The sequence below is a fragment of the Diuraphis noxia genome, unplaced genomic scaffold (assembly GCF_037042655.1).
Source record: "Diuraphis noxia isolate RWA-SAM2 unplaced genomic scaffold, SU_Dnox_SAM2 contig0003, whole genome shotgun sequence".
Lineage (NCBI taxonomy): Eukaryota > Metazoa > Arthropoda > Insecta > Hemiptera > Aphididae > Diuraphis > Diuraphis noxia.
The window spans coordinates 82,668,678-82,687,427 of NW_028301713.1; the positions used below are offsets into that span (position 1 = coordinate 82,668,678).

The following is an 18,750-nucleotide window of genomic DNA, read 5'->3' on the forward strand; positions in this document are numbered from 1 at the left end:
TTGTGTAGCTTTGATATAACACATATTTCCTATTAGTTTATTGTAGTTTTCTGTAGTTTATTTATTTTAGTATTTTTATCACGTGTAGTGTTGTTTACTTACATAGTACCTTGTTTGTTTGTAGACCTCCAGGTGGTACTTCTGGAGGTATGATTGAGTATGCCACTAGTAAACCCCTTCCACTGCCAAAATCACCTCCTCAACAACAATCTTATAAACCTGTTCCACCTCCAAAACCTAAAAACTATCGACCACCAGTTCAGCAGCAACAGCAACAACAACAGCAGTATTATCAACCCCCTCCAGCTGGTTTCCAGCACTCAAAATCATTCAGCATGGCAGATAGCACTTATTCATCACATATGTCCAATGGGGTAAGTATTTTTGATAATAGGTGTTATCTTCAATAAATTATTTATTGTTGAATATTTTTAATATTTTAATTTTAAACTAATATGTTTAGATGCCGTCATCACCTAGCAAGTACTCATCAGAATCAACAGACGTAAATACTGCTGATTCTGGTCATGGTAGTAGCTTAGATAGGGGTTATGATCGACGAGGTGGTAATGGGCAACAGCCTTCTCAACAAATGGATCGTAACCATATATACTACAAACACCATAGAGATCCAAATGCACTGGATTTAACACAACACCGTGACCAACGAGGTAGCGCATTTGAATTATACAAGAAGCCATCAGTAGCTGGTGATCATAGAATGTCGAATGGAGGCGATCATAGAATGTTAAATGGCGGTGATCATAGAATTTCTAATGGTGGCGATCATAGGATGTCAAACGGTAGTGGACACTATAATGTGGATGCGCTTCGGTGACAACGACAGTATCCGGTCAGATTTTAAAGATAATTTGACCGGGTTCGAATGAGCATAAACGCTTACCTAACATTTTATCTCATCGAAAATTTTATATTATGATATATAAATATTTATAAAATGTTCATAAATTTGTTTTTTTCAATTGATGGACTGATTGACAGTAATTTATTTTTATTTTTATTTCTTGTTAAGTCTTGTGTATATTTTTTTATATATTCATATTTTACTGATAAGTAAACTCAGTTGTTTGTTATTATTATTATTTAAATTATTACAAAATTTGTATCGTCCATCAAGATTAACTAAATCAACAAAAGTTAAAATTATTTTGTATATATTGCAACAAGCAACTAAAGTCTGAAAAATATTGATTATGCACTGAATTTACAAACAGTGCCATTTGGTTGAACAAAAAAAAAATTGTCGGTCAAGTTAATAGTATTTGACTATCAGATCAAATTTTTAAATTATAATTCTATAAATTTATTTTATGTTAAAATTTATTAAAATGTTCAAATATTTGTGCCTTATTTGTATTTCTTGCCCTTTTAATATATAAAAAAAGCGAATTAAACAAAATATGTCTTATAGACTATTTTACTTTCCAAAAGAATTGGAGTTCAAAAATATATTTGAATAGTTTTGTGATTTTGTACTATTATGGTTTTATCTTATGTCTATTATCTTAAATTTTAAGTTACAAGTACGTTTTAAACAATGTTATTACAATATTATTATTATTTTATGTATGAATACTTTTAATAGTTTCTATTTAACTTAAGTTTTTATCTGTATAAGATTTTTTTTTATCATTACTATGTTAAAATATGCTTCAACTATACATAAATATAAATACTTATATAATTATGTTATTAGAGTAATTAAATATTTTTTTCTGAATAAAACTTTTTCAGTTATTTTGATTGAGATTTAAAAAAAAACATTAAATAAACAAATTTATTTATGTTTTACTTTTACCTTTTTTCCCATTATGCTCATAAAAAAAATAGTTTCTCAGTTATTTTATTAAAATAAATACAATTAGGCATAATGTACGCATATTTTCCTTATTATAGTTAACTACTTTACTGGACATAGTATTTTTAACTTGTGAAAACACTTAATTCTGACTTCACCATCCTTCTTAGTATACCTTACTATTTACCTTATATTTTTAACCGTTATCTATCCTTATGTATAAAAATATACTGCTAGCATAACGACAAGTAGCAAATTTTACTCACAGTTTGAGACATATAAGAGGTAGGATTTTTGACGGGCTACGAAGTGCACGGGTTCAGCTATTAATATATAAAATTATATATCTGCCTGTCATATCACACACAGATTAAATGTAAATCGATATTTGATGGCAAAAGATGACCAATCAATATACCAAGCATGTATCACCACAATAACAAACATATCTTTGAAGAATGCAAAATGCATGAAAAACTAAGAGAAGAACTAAATATAAGCTATGACATTGGAAATAGTCTTAGTCCAAATCCTGACAACAATGTAAGCACCATTAATTACATTTTTTCAAAGCCACATAAATTCTCCAATTGCAATAAGATTTTAAGACTAAAAACTGTAATTATTCATTTTTATGTACTTTTTATTGTATATACCTAAATATTTTTTTTTCTAGTATGATATTAAATGTTATGCTAACGGCCTCAGATGTCGAAGCAGAGATTATTAATAATTTCAAGATCAATAAAAAAAAAAAAAAATTATATGTCTCCATAAAGTTCTAGACTCTGGACAGCGTTAATTCCCAGCCAAGTGTCACCAATGGGTGATTTCTTAATTCAAAATATTCATGCTACTATTTTCATATCATATATACTTATTGTACCATATTTTGTACAGATTGTGTATTTCAAATTGTTAAATATATATATATATATATATATCCTGAATCCTGAGATTTATTTTATGGGCAGTGAAATAATGTATTAACTACAAATATGAATGTTATAATATTTATTTATTTAAACATGATAGGTATCTGTAATCTGTTTAGCCCATCTCTATTCAGACTACAAACATATCTCATCACCTACAGATTAAGATAAAATAAAATGTAATATTAATTTTTCAAAAAAGATTTCCCACCATAATATTAATTATTATTGGTATCTACATGTGTTTAAAAATTATATTTTATTTATAAGATATTAGGTTTTTATGTAAATAAATAGGTATTATTAAGAGGACGCTACACCAAAAGCGAAACGCATACATCATCACAACGGCCAAGAGAACGCGCTGTTAATTGTTTTCGCGATGCGCAGGCAAGTGACGTTTAAGCCACGCCCACTACTCGTAGTCAGCGGTCGGCCGACTGCCGACAATTGTGCTCACTGCTCATTCTGGAGCGATGTTTATTTTCTCAACCTTCGTCAGTGACGGAACTATTGTAGTAAATATACGGTGCATACAATATGTATAGTATATTACTATATTAGTATATTACGTCGCATTGTCATTGTACCTACGCGGCTTGTATTTATTGCATTATTTTAATACTTACTTCATAAAAGATATATTCAACACCGTAAATAATATTTAATTTATAACTGTAACCTAAACTTATATTACCTAAAATATTAATATTATCTATCCGAGCCTACAGAAATGTGCAAGCAAAGTAGTAGTGCTCTAGTAGTAGAGTTATACCAACGTACCTTTACATGAACGGCTTCCTCTTGATATGGATTTTTGAGATCTGAAATACTAAGAAATTTGAAAACCTAGACTTAAGTGTTAAGTACCTAGCTTAGGACATTGTAAAATATTGAGTTCATTGTATTAAGCATTTTCAACACAAGGAACTATGGAAGTTAGTTATTGTCTGATTGAAAATCGAAAAAGTCTGCCTTTCAAAGTATTAACTTTAACTAGTATTTATCTTTTATCTATATTGCTGCCAAATCTGCAGTTTCATTAGTCAATAAATTTTATACACAAATACATTGATGTGCAACAAAATTTCTTTCAATTTTATTCTTATCACTAAGCCAATTAAAAAAAAAAATAATCAGTGAGTGGTTGAAATTTATTTCAGTTGTTTACAATGCCAAAAATACATAATCAGAAACTAGCCAAGTGAAGACATGAGCAATAAAATTAAAAGAGATTTGTAGATTTGGGGGTTTCGTCAATTGCGCCGCATTTGGGATACTACCTGTATAGTATACATCTATTGCGCCGGTATAAAAAAGGTATACATCTATTGCGCTGGCATAAAAAAGGTATATTAATAAGGAGTACATCTATTGCGCTGGTATTAAAAGAGTTATATATTAAAAAGTAAATTTAAATAAAAATAATTTACATACAATATATATTACATACAAATTTATCTTTCTGATGAAGTGTCTTGAACCTTAGTCTCAATCTAAAAAAATTAAATTAAAATTAGAAAATGTAGATATAAAAATAGATTTATATTTAATTACCTTATAATCATTTTTTGTAGTGGTAGCTTATCCGTTGTACAAATTCAAACATATCTAAATTTCCATTTAAATACTTGGACATATTATCTTCAACTATGGTTTTTTGTTTTTTATTCTTATGATTTTTATTCTTATTTTCTTTCTCGATGCTATTTATTTTTATGTATGATTGAAGTTGAATAATTTTTAAAACTTCATAAAAAATAAAAATGTTTGGATGTGGTGAGTAAAAATATTTACCAAATGCTGAGTGAAACGACTCACAGGCATTTGTCGTTCTTTCGCCTGATATGTTACACGATGCCCAAAGATACGGTGGGAAAGTTGCATCTTCACTAATATATGTATCAACAAGGTAATCACAGAACGTATCAATTCGTTTGTCCATTGGTTTAACGCTCAGTTTAGAATTGCAACTTTTGTGTGCGCACCGCCATTTATGCCCTTTTTTTGTAAGTTCCTTAAAAGAAAATTTATAATTTTGGTAAATAATTAGTTCATTACCACGTTCACTTAATACTATTTCCATTATAAATTTAAGCACGAGTCACGACAACTATACGAACAACGCGTGGAATTGTACTGCACAATACTATGGATTTACCTATAACCTATAACACGGTATTTGTCCACATTTTGTAATTTGTTTTATCTTCAAGTAATGAAATAATATAATTCAAACTTACCTATGATACCTATAGATAATAGATATACGATAAAGATATATTAGATTAAAACACGTAAAAACCGATTTTTAGTTGTAATAGAAATAATATTATAGACGTTTATATATATATTTAAGAATCGATCAGCGTACACCATTTATTACATTCAAATATCGATCGGCGCAATTGACGTACACAATTTATAACATTGGAATATCGATCGGCGCAGTTGATGTATACCTTTTTCCTATCCCATAATTTTTCTTTTTTTACCTGCGATTTTCGGCGCAATTGATATATGCCCGTAGATTTGTTGGTTTGTTGCACATAAGTGTATTTATTTATAAAATTATGGACTAAAAAAGAGGAGGATTGTGACCCCAGTTTAGATATTATCTACTTCCATAGGTAAACTTTTTTAAGTCTGGCACTTGGTCGGTTAGGTTTTTCTTGGATTCATAATTTACACATTACACACCTCATAATACATATTTTACCATAACTATACAGTCTGTATAAAACAGAGTGTCCCGCGAGGATTTACCCATTGTTATATCTCCCGAAATAATGGAGATATCGAAATTATGGTTTTGTAATGAGACTCACAGGGACAAGAACAACAATTATTTCATGGTTTAATGTTTGGTAAAAAAGTTAAGTAATATATTTTTTATTTAATTATTTCCAAAAAATCAACTATAGCCATTTTGTAGAGTTTATTTTTCTGAAAATATTGACATTTCAAAATTTTATTTTCATTAATTTCTTTATTTTTAATTTTTCTTTTAGTTTTGAAGAAAATTGCGAATTATTTAACACCGTAGTGTTATCAAACATATCACACACCGCGCCGCGCGCATTTTCGTACAGCCGGCCTAACACTTCCAGTGTGCGTATGTCTAGTTATAATCATGTTTTATTTCTTCAAAACTAGAAAAAATATTAAAATTAATGAAAATGAAGTTTTTAAACGTTAATATTTTCAGAAAAATAAACACTACAAAATGGCTATAGCCATTTTTTTTGGAAATAATTAAATAAAGAAATACATTTTTTAATTTTTTACCAAAACATTTAAATTAAATTTAAAAATGAATAATTGTTGTCCTTATCCCCGTAAGTCTTATAACAAAACCAGAATTTTTATATCTCCATTATTTCGTGAGATATCACAATGGGTAAATCCTCGCGGGACACCCTATGGGTAAATAATTTGTAATATATTCAATTGTAAATTAAACGATCCAAAATTCAAAGAAGAAGTTCGTAAAAATAGCTGTTAAGTTATCACTGAGTGTACCATAAAAAGTACATGAACATCCAACTATTCCAATTTCCAATAAATAAAAACAATTTTAAAGCTTTTCTGTTTTAGGTACTTATAATAAAAAATTAAATTATTATATATTTTTAATTTTACAAGATTTAAGACTTTAGATAAAATATTTGAAAATTGGTTGTAGATATTTATAAAATTATAACAATATATAATATATATAATATTATATAGTTTATTGCACATAAAAAAACATTTGTTCATACTGTTAAAGTCTTATTCTGTTATCTATATTAATAAAATATACATATAATAATATGATAACTAATGTAGTAATGTCTAATAATATTATATACAATAGCTTTAAAATGTTTTCAGCAAAAATGCTATACATATTTCGTTAAGTTGTTTCGTAATAACTAATAATTTTTTTACACACTCACATAAAATATGAAATACTGCAGTCTACTTTAAATATTTTATAGTAACTTGTATGCTCTATACATCGATTCATAGACACGCCGATATATCGATATTTCTATTATTATGAAATAATAATAATAAATTTATTATTTGAATCAGATATATATATTATATATAATTATTAATTATATAATATTAGAAAAGTGTGGTTTAGAGTTAAGATAAAGTACCTATCTGTATGTAGACTATTAAGTATTAGAATACTTATAGACTTATGAGTTTTAGTTGGTAGATAGAAATTTACATACAGACTTACAGCACTAGGTCACGAGGTGTATCCGATTAAAATGTTAATAACTTATTCGTTTGGTTATAAGTGATAAGTTATAATACACAGATGATTTGCAAATTGAAGATCAAACGAAAATCATAATAAAGTACAATAATAATTAATAATATAGTCATTAAAGTTACCAATGTTTAATTATTTATTATTTATTAAACTATTATATACCTACTGACATCTAACATCACTGCCAGTATATAGGTATACAATATATAATATGTATCTCTACGTTATAGTGTAGTGTAGATTTAATCTTTAATCTAAACATTTTTATAATAATTATTGTTAATATGACTAGACGTGAGTTGAAAACTTACTGTAATTTACATTTCGTTACAGTACGAAATGTTGAGATTTTCAGTCAATGATTTATTAAGTTTTTAGTTATATAAGATATAAACTACTAACGGTTAATTGTTTACACATATTAAATGCACCTAATAGTTGATAAATAATATTACTCTTTGATCTTAATAGAAAATTACAAATTCAAATATTTTACTAGATATAGAAATATAGGAATGTTTATAAAGATAAAAACAAAACTTAATATTTAAATAATTTCTACTTTAAGGTCTTTAGGTTTAAGTCTATTTGTTGAAAAACATGAAGTTGAAATATATAGTATGGATAATAGATTTTATCCTTTCTTGATTAGAATATTTCTTGATTCAAGCAAATTATTATACTTGAGGCTCCTATTATAAAATTAAAATAGAAACTTTATTTTGTCCATCTAGAGAACACGCGCCTCGGCCCGACGAAAATCAGGTTTTGCGCATCCACGCGACCACGCCCGACATAGTGGATGCGGTTTCGACGGTATAGGGTGTTACGTAGGGATGCGCAGAATCAGCGTTTTCTCTCGTAGGACGGTATATATTGTATATAATATAAATATTTATTTATTAATACATAGTTTAATTAAGTACGAAAAGTCGAGAAATGGGGATTCGGAAAATATGTCACTTGGAATGATCGATATACTTTCACAAAACACGCCAATTGTTACCAATTCAAAAACTTTATCTAATTGTCATCAAATATCTGTTTGTAATAACGATCTAATCGTTTAGTTATATTATGTGATAAATCCATTTTTAAAATTTAGACAATTAGGGTCCCTCGGGGCCTTGCAATCCTTGCATCTATAATAATCCGAGGTTTCTCCCCAAAATGATTAGAAATCGTATTAGTCATTATACATACTTATATTATATTAATTGGTCGTTTTTAGATGTACAACATCAAACTATTGAAGTACTCAAAATAAGTCGTGAGACATCGGACGAGGTACAATCTATAACAATATTAAAACAGTCAACATACGTATCGATGTATACTTACTAAACAACTAAACTTACGGCCCCACTATAAAATAAATATTATGTAAGTATATTATCGGACGAAAACGCCAGCTGACCAATAACCAGGTTCATCACCGACCGTTGTGGTGGTGGCTGTGTCGATCACCATTGCGGGATGATTATGTTGGTGATGGCGATGATCGATGGTCATTTCTTCTTCGTGACGTTGATGCTGTAATTGTTGTTGTTGTTGTTGTTGTTGTTGTTGCTGCTGCTGCTGCTGTTGTAGTTGATGGTGGTGGTGCTGTTGATGGTGTTGAAGATGGTGTTGGTGTAGGTGTCGGTCGACCGCCATTTCTGGTCTTTGGAGTTGGTGATGGTGATGACGTCTACTGGCCACCGCCACCGTTGACTTACAGTCCCTGCCGGCTTCGGTCTTGACGGCACCGCCGTCGGCCATTGATGACGTGGACGACGAAGACGACGTGGACGACGACAGTGACGGTGATGACGTGGGGGGAGTAGCTGTCGCGTTCGTCGACGCTGCAGTCGTGATGGTAACGACCGTGACGGACTTATCTCCCCCGTCACCGCCATCACCGTAAGTGCAAGCGTAAGAGCCACCACCGTTGACGTCAGATCCAACCGTTGGAGGCGGACCACCACCGTACACCAGCGGAGCTGCACCGCCTGCAGTGTGCATGTTTGCCGCGGCGGTAGCGGCGGCCGCAGCAGCAGCGGCGGCTGCGGCAGCGGCAGCGGCGTACCTGGAGGCCAGCTGCTGGTGATGATGGTGGTGATGGCGATGGTGCAGATGATGGTGATGGCCCGCGGTCGAGGTAGTGACGCCACCGTGCCCACCGGACGTATCGGATACTGCAGCGTAATCGTACGTGGCCGCCATGTTGAAGAGCGCCTCGGGGTCGCAAACAAATTTGTAAACGTACCGTTCTCCTGGCAAACAATTAAAGAGAGGCAACCGTCACTACGCAAGTAAACACAAACACCGTGCGCACGGGAGTGTGCACAAACGCTGGAGCGTATACATACATACATAATATTACATAATGCGTGAGCAATGCCTTTTTGCCGCCTCTCTCTGCTCATATATTATATATATAAATATATACGTTGAGTTATACGTACCCTCCCCTGGCCACCCCGTGCAAAACATAATATATAGGTAACACAATATTATACACATATATATATAATTATTAGGTATGTTATATTATTGTGTTTGTCCAAACGAACAAACACACACGCCGTGGGCGACCGACGTTTGCGCGCTTACATATTGCAGTATAGAAATATTATTTTTATTATTATTATTATTATTATTATCGCGTAAGTGTGTACGGTGTAACTCGCTATACATCGCTTGTTATATTTATTGGAAAACGGTTTGTTTTCTGTATCGAAAACAAAACGATGAGATCGTAAAATAATGTATATATATTATATATAAATAAAACACAGACGTCCGACATATTTTGTGATTGAGGGCCGAATACATATTTTTACACACAATGCACATGTTTAGGTACCTGCTATAACTATTGCATTTTATATTATACAATATATATATGTATACTCAATGCTATTATTTACCCGTCCATGCAGGTTGAAGAAATACACATCCTTTCTAATATTCTATAACAAAACATTTTCAACAGAAATTACATTTTTACAACGGTTGTTATGACGATTACGTCATATAATCAATTTATTATGCTCATGATTCATTAAGAGGACGTTTCACCGGCATGAAGTGTGTATGTTGTCTCGGTCTTATAAAATATGTAGAATGTAGCAAATACTGTTTTGCGTGGGAAACAACCACTCGGGGATGATCATAGTCTGAACTAGCTAAGCAACCAAATGTTTAAGCTATAAAGAGAAGAACATTTACTGTGCAACGTTGTTTTTATAATTAAAAATATATATATAACAAAACTTGAAAAAAAAAGTTATCGATTGAATAATGAATTTTCAAACATTAAGGACTTGTTTTTTATTTGCGATATCGGAAAAAATAAAAACAACGTTGAATATTAAACATTCTCCTTTTTATCGTGTTGACATTTGATCATTTAACTTGTGGTATACAGCCCGAATGGTTCGTTCCCGCAAAAATCGGTTTTTGCTATATGTTTTATATTTGTAAGACGGTCGACGGAGACAACACACGCTGGTGTAACGTCTTCTACATAAGAAAAATAACTGATTAATGGAGGTTTTCAGTGTACGTAGGCTGTCGTTAAAAAATCGTAACTGTCTACTGCCCGCAATGTGAGATTATCATAAAGTTGGTGGTTTAGGATAAAATAATTATACATCATAATTCATATAATTGTAGCAAATGTTTTATACCAATATTAATTAGTTACCAGCAAGATAATGGTACTATACCTATATGGCTATATACCAAGATAATAGCCGGATTTTTAAAATTTTTCTTTTTATCTACTAAATTATCATTAACCGACACCGCGGGCGACACAATAACGGGAGGATTTTATTTTCATCATGTAATTTTCCTGTGACAGAATCACAGAGAACACTAAATTGAAACTAACCTGCCCGGTGTGCTGTATATGTTTTATAAAAACCACTCAACGATTGGATAAGTTCCAACTAAAATTGTTTTCGTTACACCTAGTTATAATATACCTAATATATATAAGTTTGTATCATTAAGATAGTGTCTACAAATACTCGGGCTGGTATAGTAGTTATTACATGATATATTTTTTTTACAAAAACCTAATTGGAATAAAAAGTAATAAAAACACTTTGGTTTAATCAGGTCTACGCAAAACACAATTATTTTTATTAAATTGATTTGTTATTTTAATTTCCGACAGTGATTTTTTTTCAAAACCAAACTCCTCGGGTATAAACCACAAATATACAAATATATATAAATCTCAGTACTTGTTAAGTATTTGTTGCTAAATGAATATCCATATAGATGATATTACCTAATACCTATATATACTTATATCACCGACTGTCTGGTGATTGAGGAAGTCTGAAGATGGCAGTTATCGGGTGGTTATATAATATTATTTATGATATATCCGATATAGGTTGTAAGAACCCCGAGTTCACGGTGCAGAAATCACAGTCAACGACGTCAGACTACGCACGAGGAAATTAAAGAAATTTCAAAGTGACAAATTAATAGGTTTATAACATATATACATCACGCCCGCGTATTTTAAAGTTAAGTTGGCTAATATTTATTATGTTCAATATACACACACGAAATAATCATAGATTTGTTTTCAAACTGTAAAATTTTAACTTTTATTGAGAGGTGGTGGAGAGCTGAATGCAATGCAATATTGCTGCCGTTGCAGGTTTTCATCGGATATTAAATAGACAAGTCGTTTAGATTGGCTCCATGATGCCTCCATTGTACGCACTATATTGTACTCTACATATTATGATATAAGTGTGTACATTGTTATATCTATATATACTGTGATTTGTCCGAGTCCATCGCAGCTCACTCTCTGCAAACGCTCTCCACCGTCGTTATTGTCTTTTCATTATACCTATCCGCAGTAGTATATATATACAATTAATATATTAATTTCTCTCTGTTTCTCTCAGTCTCGATTATGATTGATACTGATCATCTCGAGAAAAGCTCTCAGTGGCTTGGATATATGTACGTATTTCGAAAACAATATATTATATAGTATTGTAGTGCCTCGTTAATCCGTCAGAACTGAATTTGACACCACTGGTGCAACAGTATAGTCAATAAGGGGATCAAAAATAGTTGCAGTTCATACGCGGATATGCGTATAGCCGCGTAGGCGTATAGCTAGACAATTATTCTTTTGGGAAGCTGTCTATTGTCTGTAAACGTTTTTGTGACTCAGCTAATTTTGCAATGGTTTTAGGGGCTGATCTCCAGTTATCACCTCCTGTAAGTTGTGACATAGAGCAGTAATGATGCAGTGAATTCTCGAGTGTTGTCTTCAATTTTTCTACTAATAGCTGGATATATATCTGTTTATTTTACGGCAAGTACTACGGTATCCATTTTTATAAAATTTATATAATTATAATTGCAACTGTATACCGCATCGCATGATAATATAATATTTGTATATTGTTGAATAGATAACCCTATAAGGATAATCTGTTAGGTTTTGGCAGACTAAGTTTTGGAAATGTTAAAGTGTCAAAATCATATAAAACTGAGAATAGAGTTATATGATAGTTGTTATAAGGTTGCTATATCTTCATATACCTAGATAAATGATAGTGATTCAAACACAAGTTACTACAACCCTTTATCGCTTTGAATTACCTATAATCTATATATATACTAATAATTAATAACTAATAAACTAAAATATAGCAACCAAACACGAATAAAACTACTAGTTTTTAGAATTGTGCACAACTTAACAAATTTATTTGTAAACATACCAATAATGTACACTAACTATATATATATATATATATATATATATGAATACATATATTTTAAATTTGTTCACATTGCCCGGGATAAACCGCCGGTTCATTACGAATTGCATTGATATTTTTTCAAAATAACAGTCAGTATATATTAGGAAATGTTTAAATAATTATTCATATAGATACTCCCTAAGAAATTCTGCAGGCATTCTACATAATGACTGGACACTTTATAGAATAACTACCCTGAATCTCAATATTCCCCGCAACAGATAAAATGTTATAAAAAACAATAATAGGGAGAAGCTGTTTACCGCAATCATTATCTCTCGTAAATATATACATACGATCTAATTATAATTTTTCTTTTTTATTATGAGATACTTCTCTGCTAGTATAACTAATAATTAACTATGACAATTTGACATTTAAAAATATCTTATTATACTATTATAAAATATACAATCTCTGAATCTCATCGTTTTATTTTCCAAATTTGTGAAAAATCACAAATCAACATGTTAAACAGCTACTTACCAGCCACTTTTTGCATGATCCCTTTTTCGTAATAATACCTGAGCGACCTGCTCAATTTGTCATAGTTCATTGCCGGCCTGTTCTTCTGTAATCCCCATCGTCTAGCTACCTGCGATTGTGCATAAATCAGTAAATCGTGTAAACAAATAATATGAATAAAGTAAATAAATAATTTATTTTTACTCGTAGTATAAATTATCCAAATTGTTAAAACGAACAATTTTTATAAAATTACGATGTGTTCATATTTAAATTCTGTATATGGTTTAGGTAAATCGTATAATAAAAATAATGTGTATTTTAATAGAATGCAACTGTCATAATATTATTTTTTTATTAGGTACCTCTTCCGGTTCGACCAGCTTAAATTCCATGCCCCTTCCGGTCCAAACGATACATGACGCGTTGTTTGGGTCGTCCAGCAACGTGACCAGAAACTGCCACAACTGCAACGCACCCCTGCGCTGGGGTTGCGGTGGCGCAGCGACTCCGGCGTACCCTCCTCCACTACCGTCGTGGCCTAAAGATGTGACCGTCTTTAAATCTGAGACATCTCCTGTACACACGATCGAAACAACAATATAAATAATAATAATATTAAATTTTCCCGCCCTAAAATATGTTATATATATTCTATATAGTTACGTATATTTTATGGATCACAGAAAATTTGACTAGAAATATGTAAAGTATGGTCAATCATAAATAATTTCAAAATTAATTTTTTGATTTAAAAAATATTAAAATAAAGTTTATAATAAAAAATTGTTAAAAAAATATTTTAGGATTATCAATATTTTAAAATTATTTATACATCCACATTCAATTCCCTAATAAATTAATTATTTTCTACCAACCAACTTATTTGTATCTGATATCAATAATCAATGATGTATTTATAGTGTATACTTTTACAGTGTCATTTAAATTATCAATGAAATAGAAACAAAATATTGATGGAAATTTAATACGAACGATTTATGAGCCCTACCGATTTCGTCTCACAAGATAATTTGAAAGAACGTATTGAGAGAGGCTAATATTAATTAATATTAGTTATATCATCATAAAAGCATTCCTGACAAATATTATCCTGAATTTAATTGCTTCTGGCAAAAATTCTTCCAAAAATTACTCACCACTTGTGTTATCGTGTAGATATTATGTTAAATAATTTATTACACTTTTATATTTTGTCTATTATAGCAACAGTGTACACAACATTTTGATATAAATTTTAAATTTTAAATCTTCTAATAACACGACTGTAATCTCGATTTTAATGAACGACGAAACTTGATTCAAGATTCCTTCAGTTTACGATTCCAACATACTTAATAGTATATGTTATACAATTTATACTATTATAGTAATAAATCAAACCATAATATTATTCAGTACCTATACTAAATAATTTTAAATTATACAAGAGATCTCTCAACATTTTTTTAGTAAACAATCATCAGACATGATTCGTAAACAAAGACGTATAGAGTCTATGGGGTTCAAACTACTTCCCCGAAATAAAATCCTGGTTATGTACCTGCATGCTTGTAGAAAATTTGGTACTGCATTGATTATATATACATTATTTTATTGGTATTATATATCAAGTATACGAAGCGCGCACAAAGAGTTGAGTGGTTCTATCGATTATATTAATTTTCTAGTTTTAATCCCAAACAATATTACTTGATATTTAATTGATCAAAGGACATTGTTATAGTTCTTACCATCCTGATGATCCTTGCTAATGGTTATCGTCGATGGCGGTGGTGGAGGCGGCGGCGAGTGTGGGGGTGGATGAGGAGGTGGTTGTATGTGCATGTGCGTCGAGTGATGGTAGTTGAACACGTCGGACGTGCTCAAAAATAGCGGTGAACCACCTGCTGATCATCAGATGGTTAGGATTATTATCGATTTCTCGATTTCATGACATCATCATCATTATTAATATAGGAATGCAAATAATTTTTATAACACTAAAATATAATAATTATTAGTGTTGCTGTGAGGGGTGTATTATATTGCACGTGTTTATTTTATTATTATTTTTCCGCACCATCGGATTTTCGTCGATTAATTAATATTAACGAGCTCGACGATTGTTGTTTTTCGTATAATTATATTCACTAAAACACGATTAATCTTAATGTTTCGTGAGTTTTCTATGCACACATATACTTATACATCGTTACATTCATTTATCAGCAGGTAGCAGCAGATCACGATATAGCAAAGATTTAACATTTTTATGAGCAAAATTCGTAAAAAAAAATGTTAATATTAAGTAATTCATTAAACTACTCATTTATTATTCTAACGATGACGCGCCGTGATTAATACCTATATAGATATTTTATATGTTAAATTTGATATATTATGATGGTAAAAACTATAAGTTGGAATATCGGTGAGCCGCGAGCTGGTTTTATAAATCAGTCATGCTCAACATTGATATAGTGCAGAAAAACTATAGTTTTCTAGCAGCATTTAAATGGATATAAGTGACCTTGATTTTAATAATCACTCTTGTCTTTAGCAAGCTCTGGTTTTAGATTTCAAATAGATAGCAAGTGAATAAAGGACTCCTACAGACGGTATAAAATCGGTAAAAATATAATATACACTAGCCGACTATTATAGCTATGTTTCATTGTTTACAATACAAAAGGGTATTGAGGATCTTTCATAATATTATATTTTACTATATAAAAAACATTTAAGCGGACAAACAAGATAAAGTGAATAACTTTAAAATTCAATTATTTTATTCAGTAAATTTGCAGGAGTTTTACCGGGAATTATAGTAGGTATATCTGCAGATGTGTATTAATATATGCGCTGGGTAAAGTCCGAAATCAAAAAAGCGAGAAGTTGAATTATAAATTTTAATTTAACTTTTCATGGATTTTTCGATGATATTCGTATAGTTTAAAACTTTGAACGTAACTATAATTATGTTCTAATGTTTCATATAATATCATAATATGACATTATATTTTAAGTGGTATGACATATATTATAACTACTCAAAGGACACGCGTTTAAAATCAACCTATCGGAAAACTGAGTGAAAATTGATAGGTATCGTTTAGTCTTTTTCTGACGCCATATGATGCTAAAATAATAATGTAATATAATATGATATACATATACCTACTAATATTATTAATCAGTCGATCGAAATGTTTGATCCGTTTCATTTATGCGTACAACCTCCAAAAAAAATCATGGCCATTTGTATATTAATTAGGTATATACACATACATAACAGTTATTGGTATACATATGAGAAATAAACTCCACTCAAAGCGGTTAAGTTTTTTTTACTTTTGTGCATTGTAATATTGTATATCGAATTTGTATCATAGACCATTGTCGGGTTTGGCGAAGCTTTGCCTATATAATCATTTTTTATACATTAATTGAACTTTATACATATAAATTATAATGTATTATTATCAATTATTATACTTATAAAGGTCAAATATTACAATTTACAATGTACAATGTTCGTACATTGATTTTTAGTGAACAATTCAAATGCACTTCAGCTTTTCAAACACAGACTGATTTAGTATTTATTAATATTTATATAAATATTTTTTCTTGATTTCGATATTAACTTTGTAGGAATCAGTGTAGCAATTTGTTATTAAAACTTGTACTTACGATTTATAATTGAAACATACGTGTTTTATGAACGTTTCCATAATTCCCATCAAGTGTTAATATAATACTACACTTATCTTCCAAGAATTTCAAAAGGTATAAAAAAATATGTTTATTTACTGTTCAGGTATAATTATGGTATCTACATATGTGAATATATTTATATTTTTTGTATAAAATAAATTAAAACATACCTACCTAAACAACACACGTAGGCTCCCGAAACATTTTTAAATCGAGATAAAAATGTAATATTATAAACTGACCATTATTACCTGGTTGATGTTTAATGGTTATACTATTTACTATCATATTTAATGGGTTCTAAGTGATTGAAAATATTAATATTACTATGAGATTTATAATATGTGAAATGTGCCACAAAAAAACTAGATAACAATAGCTAACTTTAAATTGGTCATTGGTGATAATAGAAACATAACTTGATAACTGACAAGTTATACCTTTATACTAAGTAGCAACTATTAGATAGATCATGCAATTTTAAAATATCAATAATTAAATCACTGACGAATTATATTATATTTTATTTGCGAGTTAGATACGTTTAAATTAGTAGTATACCTAGTAACACATATAAGAAATATATTTAATTTGGTACTTAAATACCACCTGCTTAGCTGTATGTCAACATCAAATATTAATAAAACCATTTTTTAATCTTTATATAAATTATACATTTTAAGTTTAGAAGTTAATTTTCTGAAGAGTTTATAACAATAATTTAATCAAGTATGGGTGGTAGAATATTTATTGTATCCTAATCCTATCACTATTTTAAGAACTTTCTATGCAAAATAAACGGTTTGACAACAAAGACATACAAATGGTGAACAAGGTCGGTATCATTTGTACAACAAGTGTACAACGGTTGACAGAAATCCGTTTTTTAAAGAATATGTATACGTGAAAGACGTTTTTATAGGTAAGCAATAGTCGATAGTTAATAAAGACAATTAGACAAAAAATCATAATCAATTAAATAAATTACGAAAATGGTACTGCATGTTTGTACTTATTTGTAATGCTAAACCGTCCTTCAAAGTTAAAACTCTTTAACTTCAACAGCAACAATCGCGATGGACGATGGTAAACATGCCAAACATGGCCCGTTCCTCCGTGGCTATTATAATAATATTATGTCATATTGTCACGTCTTAATTATAATATTTTATAGTATAAACGTTTATCCGTTTTTATTTAGGAAGCGACAGGTTAAAAAAAAAACAAATTGGTAAACACAAAAAAAAAGTATATCCTCTAAATATTTTACGTGGTGCACATATTAAAATATAATAAATTATAAATGCATCCATTTATTTTAATTATTCAATGAATATTAAATTTAAACTTTCATTAATCTCATTTTTGTGTAAGCGCGCATATACCGTCTTTTATATTGTTCTTCCATTAATTAAAAATGTATTGTTTTACATGGACCGTAATATTAGATTTAAAATTGTAAATCTGTTGTAGGTATTTATATATAAACATTTATGTGTTTCGCAAGATCGTAAATAGTTTTTAATTTTCCCGAGTTATTTTTACCTTAGTTTATCATTTTACAAGTGCCCCACTTGCCCCAGTACCTATAATATTTGAGAATTCCATGTATAGTGTATATAATATTTATATCAATAATTTATACATAGTTATTACTCTTATTATATAGCTTATTATCCATAATAATATCTAAATGTTAAAGATGTCATTCAGCCATTATACGATATTATTACGATATGGTAG

At 30.1% G+C, this 18,750-nt stretch overlaps 2 protein-coding genes across 11 annotated transcripts in view; one reads left to right on the forward strand and one right to left on the reverse strand.

Moving 5' to 3' along the window:
- Positions 1 to 1,746, forward strand: part of pyd (zonula occludens-like protein polychaetoid) — a 38,463-nt gene extending 36,717 nt beyond the window's left edge. For all 6 annotated transcript variants that reach the window (XM_015523659.2, XM_015523660.2, XM_015523661.2 and 3 more), the window contains 2 exons: positions 125 to 374; positions 464 to 1,746. In XM_015523659.2, coding sequence (XP_015379145.1) covers positions 125 to 374; positions 464 to 838 — 625 coding nt within the window. In that variant the 3' untranslated portion in view covers positions 839 to 1,746. The remainder of the gene's footprint in view (positions 1 to 124; positions 375 to 463) is intronic.
- A 5,398-nt stretch (positions 1,747 to 7,144) lies between these two features.
- LOC107173215 (uncharacterized) overlaps positions 7,145 to 18,750 on the reverse strand; it is a 35,785-nt gene continuing 24,179 nt past the window's right edge. For 3 of the 5 annotated variants that reach the window (XM_015523649.2, XM_089224942.1, XM_089224943.1), the window contains 4 exons: positions 15,042 to 15,194; positions 13,653 to 13,864; positions 13,309 to 13,417; positions 7,145 to 9,282 (listed from right to left, as the gene is read on the reverse strand). In XM_015523649.2, the coding sequence (XP_015379135.2) occupies positions 8,420 to 9,282; positions 13,309 to 13,417; positions 13,653 to 13,864; positions 15,042 to 15,194 (1,337 nt within the window). In that variant the 3' untranslated portion in view covers positions 7,145 to 8,419. The remainder of the gene's footprint in view (positions 9,283 to 13,308; positions 13,418 to 13,652; positions 13,865 to 15,041; positions 15,195 to 18,750) is intronic. The other 2 variants (XM_015523650.2, XM_015523651.2) reach the window with 2 other exon arrangements.